The sequence below is a fragment of the Entamoeba invadens genome (assembly GCF_000330505.1).
Source record: "Entamoeba invadens IP1 unplaced genomic scaffold scaff_1105074726193, whole genome shotgun sequence".
NCBI lineage: Eukaryota > Evosea > Mastigamoebida > Endamoebidae > Entamoeba > Entamoeba invadens.
The window spans coordinates 61,820-67,497 of NW_004191595.1; the positions used below are offsets into that span (position 1 = coordinate 61,820).

General features: G+C 28.1%; 1 protein-coding gene across 1 annotated transcript; it reads right to left on the reverse strand.

The window, feature by feature from the left end:
• Positions 1 to 2,284: 2,284 nt before the first annotated feature.
• On the reverse strand, positions 2,285 to 3,655 carry EIN_069690 (hypothetical protein; the record flags this gene model as incomplete). Its single annotated transcript, XM_004182853.1, has 1 exon — positions 2,285 to 3,655. The coding sequence occupies one exon, from the start codon at positions 3,653 to 3,655 to the stop codon at positions 2,285 to 2,287; it is 1,371 nt and encodes a 456-aa protein (XP_004182901.1).
• Positions 3,656 to 5,678: the final 2,023 nt, after the last annotated feature.

A 5,678-nucleotide genomic window follows, 5' to 3' on the forward strand; every position in this document is an offset into this window, starting at 1 on the left:
GAATATTAACAAGAGAATTGAATTTGGAAAAAACGCAAAATCCTAGAATTCTCGTCAACAAAATTATTTTACAACCAGACTGCGATCAAGCATCTAAAAAGGAAATTGAAGCATGTACAAAATTTGCTTCTAGACTACAAGATCGACTTTTGGGTTCGGGAAATGAAATATATCAAAATGCTAAAATTTCTGATTGTTTGAAACTTACAATTGAACCGAAATCTGAAGTGAACGAAAACAACAATTTCCTTTATTATGATTCAATTGACGAAGACCCAAACATGCCCCGTATCATTATCTTTTCTTCTGCACATCAACAGCACATTGCTTTTCATTCAAAAGAAATTTTCGCAGATGGAACATACCGGATTACTCCAAGTGATGTTAATTGTGTATATACTATACATTCACTTGTTGAAGATCATGTGTTTCCTGTTGTGTTTTTTCTTTTACCAAATGAAAAAACAGATACGTTTACATTTGCATTTTCAAAAATTTCCACGTTTTTTCCTTCTCTTTTAGTTGCCCATACCGATTGTCAAATTGCTGCAATGTCTGCATTTCGGTCGGTTTTCAAATGCGAAATCAAAATTTGTTTGTTTCACCTCAATCAGGCGGTGTACAGAATGCTCGGCAAGGTTGGTTTATCAACACAATACCAAATCAATTCCGTTCTTCACACATGGGTGCGACGATTGTTTTCAATACCATTTTTACCACAAAGTGAAATTAAAAGTACATTTGAAAAATACTTTGAAGAAATGTCATTATCTGAACAGTATGGTGTACCAGAAAACATCAAAACCAAATTTCAAGAATTGCTTATTTATTACAAGAGATTTTGGTTGGAAAAAATTGATTGTTCGAACTGGTGTCAGTTTTGTGAACAAAACCGTACTAATAATTTCTCTGAAGGTTTTCATAGTGGAGTTGGTTATCTTATTACTGTCGCGCATCCAAAATTGTTCGTTTTAATCGACTTTTTAAGAAAAATTGAAAACAAAACAAAAAAAGAATGGGGGGAACTTAATATAGGAACTGTGTTTAAAAGATATAAAACCAACATGAAAGAATTGCAGTCAAACATTAGTGTTGCCATGGAAAACTATAATAAAGGATTGTTTGAAAACCCGTTGAGATATTTGGATGCGATATCAATTCTGTACATTAAGTACAATCTCCAAATCAAGTGCGCACGGGCAAACAATTCATTTAATACGATTACTCGTTCTAAGAAGATGAAATTGGAAATTGAGGCATTAATTGAAGAACAAGAACAGTGTGTGTTTGATGAAGAAGGTTCAGAACTACATGATTCGGTTGTTGTACCATTAAATTTGGCAACAGAAAGTGATTTTTCTTCTATCCAAGAAATCAACGAAATGTGTTCTCACCTTAAATGCAATGAATCAGGTTCAATCTCAAAGCACACTCGTGAAATACAAACACAAGTTTCCAAAACCCAATTATTCCGAGAAAAAGAACAAGAAGAGAAAGTGACAGATATGGTATGTGAATTAAAAAGTTTGAAAAACGTAAATCAAAGTTATCAAAAAAAATTATTGAAGAAAAAAAACCCAGAAAGTTGATTGAAGAAAACAAATTACAAAAGGTTGGCAATAATAAAAGAAAAAACCTTATAATCATCGTATTTTTGAAAAATTAAAACAAGCACGAGGAAAATAATTATTATTCTTATCTTTATTTAATTACAAAGTTTCATTTTGTTTTTAAAATAATAATAATTGTGTTTTTTTCAAACTATTGTTTATTTATTATTTACTATTATTATTTAAAATTAAACTAAATCTAAAGTGTGTTAAATTGTGTGTTTTGATTATATTATACAAATATAATTACACAAATAATACAAAATAAACATACAAACACTTTTAAATAAATAAAATATTTATTATATCTGTTAATAAAAATGGTAAGAGTGTTAGATATTTGAGTATGATTTAATTATTTTCACTGTTATAAATACGATGTTATAATTTGTAATTTAAACATATATTTCCATTAATTTACAATTAATTATCAAAACAAGATAAGTTGTTATTAAAATAATAAATGTTGTTGTATAATGGATATTAATTACAAAATGATAATAATTTAAAAATTTAAGTTAAGACAATAAATATATATGAAATTAATTTAAAGTGTAATTTATTTATATTAAAATGCAGTTTTGAAACATAAAATATTTTTTCTTTTTTTTCTTATTTTTAACTTGGAAATTTGAACCAAAATCCATTTAGACCAAAGTCCATTTAAACCAAAGTCAAGGAATCGTTCCATCCATATAAGCTTGGTTTGTTGATGTTGGACATTCTACTACACAAGACCCTTTACTAGTCATTACATATCCATCCTGACATTGTGTGCACGTGTATTGTAATGAAGGACTGTCGAATAACGACTCAGTACAAGTCTTACAATTTTCAGGACAATTTACACATGTAAATCCATCATTTAAAACATAAAACCCGACGACCCCTTGACATGATATGACACAACTTTGACCCGCAGGATGATAATAGTGACCCATTCCACAATTTACACATTGATAATCAGTGCAATCGTTGATATCACATGATCCAAATGGAGCACATTGAGATGCTTTATATAAACATTCACTATCCACTCCATCAAAACTGTAATACCCAGTTTGACAGTCTATACATGTGTTTGTATTAATATCATAGTATTGAGATCTTGTACACGAAAAACTTGTTTGTTGTATTCCAAGAAATTTGGAGCTGGTGTAATTTTCACTTAAGTAAACTTTTTTGCTTGTTGAGATTGAAACACCGCTTTGTACTATTGGTTCAAAGAATCCATGATAAAATATTGTTGTGACATACTCCAAGTTATCTTCAATTAAAAGAAGATCTGCTGTAGAAAGTTGAGTCAACCCTGTTGCTAACTTCAACGAATCTTTTCTTATAAAATTCACTTTTTCAGACCCCACAATCTTCGTTATACTACTTGACTCAAACATATTCGCTGTTATTATAGTTTGCCCACTCATATCAAAAGTGGTCATTTGTTTTGTGTTTGCAAACACTGAAGTACCCAATTCCACACCATAATAATTCGAAAGTTTGAATGTTATCAAATTGGTTTGGTAAAAAGCTTCATCTCCAATATAAATCAATTTAGGACAATAACTCACTTTATTTTCATTGGGACAGAGTGTTGTTATGGGACAGTCATAGAAGGCCCTGTCGCCTACACTTTTAAGCTCACATCCTCCATTAGCTGTTGTTAAAGTGGTCACAGACTCAAAAGCAGAGTTGGACACTTTCTCGGCATTTTTAAGGTCAAATGTAGTCAGCCGTGTCCCATAAAAAGCTTTCACTCCTAAAGAATTGAGTGATAACCCAAATGTTGCAGAAACTAACTTTGTGCAACCACTAAAAGCCATTTCACCAATTTTAACTGCTTTTTCCATCGTTACTGAAGTGAAAATGTCGTGGTTGGTGAATCCATAATCACATATTTCAGTACCAATCGTGATGACTAAATTAGGATCACAATCAGTGGAATTATCTTTGTCGTAATATTTAATACAACTGTTGTAAAAAAGATCTTCTATGTAGCACTGTCTCAAAGCAAAACTCAAATAAACCAAGCTCAGAATTAAGAACATAATTTGTGTTTTCTCAGATGTGTGTAATTGTTTATATCATGAATTATTGTGTATTATTTATTATTGTTTTGAACGAAATAATGCGTATTGAAAATTATTTATTTTTATAAATAAAAAAGTGTTTTTGTCTTTAAAAAAACAGTAAAAATATAAGAAAAATAGCTCAAATTTTAATTACAATCTTTTGATTATTGATAAAACAAAAAAGGAAGGGTAGTTATGAAAATTTTAATTGATTTCGTTTTAAATAATTAATTTCGTTTTTTAAATAATACAAAAAACCCAATTAAATAGCGAATATTAAAAAATAAGTATGAAAAGGTTTTTTGTTTTTCTTATCAATTTCGACCAAATTAAACAATTTTAGGTGTTAGTTGTGATTAAACTATAATATATAAAAAATTTTAACTAATAAAACTCTACAACAAATTATATCGATCCACATACTATAATAATATTATAATAATATTATAGAAAATCAATATATAACAATTACACAATGTGTAGTTTTATATATTTATATACCAAGTAATTTAATTAGAAAATGTTAATACTATGAAAATATTTTGTATTAAACATCATAAAATTCATTTTAACAATTTATGTTATTGGTTTTTACTTTTATGGTTTAACCACGAAATTAAATAATTTAAACATTTTAAAAATTATTCAAAATAAAAATTTAAGTTTTTTCATAATCATCATTTCAAAAATGGTCCCGGCGGGGATCGAACCCGCGACCCTCGCATATCTCTTTTCTATAAGTACGATGCACTACCGACTGTGCTACGGGGCCTGCTAATTAAATCAATTGTTTTTCTTTCACATCGTTTTTGATATCTTCAAATGTTAAATAAACAATAACATAAACAATAATTTATTACAACAATAAGAATTAAATTTTACTCTCAACTCTTCAATGAGTTCACAAAACTCCAATTATTTTTATTTCCTAACCATCTCATCGTCTTCTTTCCAGTTTCATGTTTTGAGCTATCCAGCAAGAAATAATATAATACATATAGAGGGGATAAACAACGGTGTCGTATTTTTAACCGCTTCCACTTGATTATATAAATTTAAATAATTTTTATATAATAAAATTTATTGTACTGTTTACTAAAAAAAATGGATATGTTTTGTGGAGAGTTTTTCTGTCCAAAATAATAATTTGTATCATACTTTTTATTATAATGTTATTAGTTAAAACAATTAAATCGATAAGAAGCGGTTAACAAGTTTTATTTTTTGTGTTTTTTTTTCTGCACAGTTATTTCACCACAAAATCAATAATGCCACAAAAATATTATACTATTAGTGAATTAATATTTTATATTTATTTAATTATAAAACAATTAATTACTTTTATTTTAATTAAATATAGTTATTAATGTCATTATTAATCTTTGTTTTGCAAAAAGAACATAAAAACAAAATGGATTGTGAGAAAAATAAGACTTTGGACGATTATCAAAATGAATTGGTTTCAGACGACGAAGACGAAGTTTTCCAGAAATTAACAGTCGATGTAGACCACTTGGACATATCCATGATACTTAAAGAGGAAAAGATTAAAGATCAAATTGAAGAACAGGAAATATCACTGTCATTAATTCCCTCAACACAACGTTTATTAACTTCACAAGATTCACTTTGTCCAAATCCACAATCCGTAAATAACTCTGCAACGACAATTCCAAATACACAAACGCGAATTTCACTAGAAACTGTTTGAATAGATTATTTAATTTAAAAATTATACTATTTAATTTGTTTTGTTTTTTATCCTTTTTGATTTCTCAAAAATAGTCAAATCCATGTTTAGAAATTGATTGGTCAAAAAAAGACATGACAAACGATTTTTTTGATTGAAAAGTTTAAAAATGAATGTCGAAATTTAAAATGGATTTTGGATGAAACAGTTTTAAAATCACCAACCAATTTGTTTCAACATTTTTTTCATTGGATATGATAATGATAATTGTTGAGGGTATAAATCAAAAATCCCGAGAAGATACTAAAA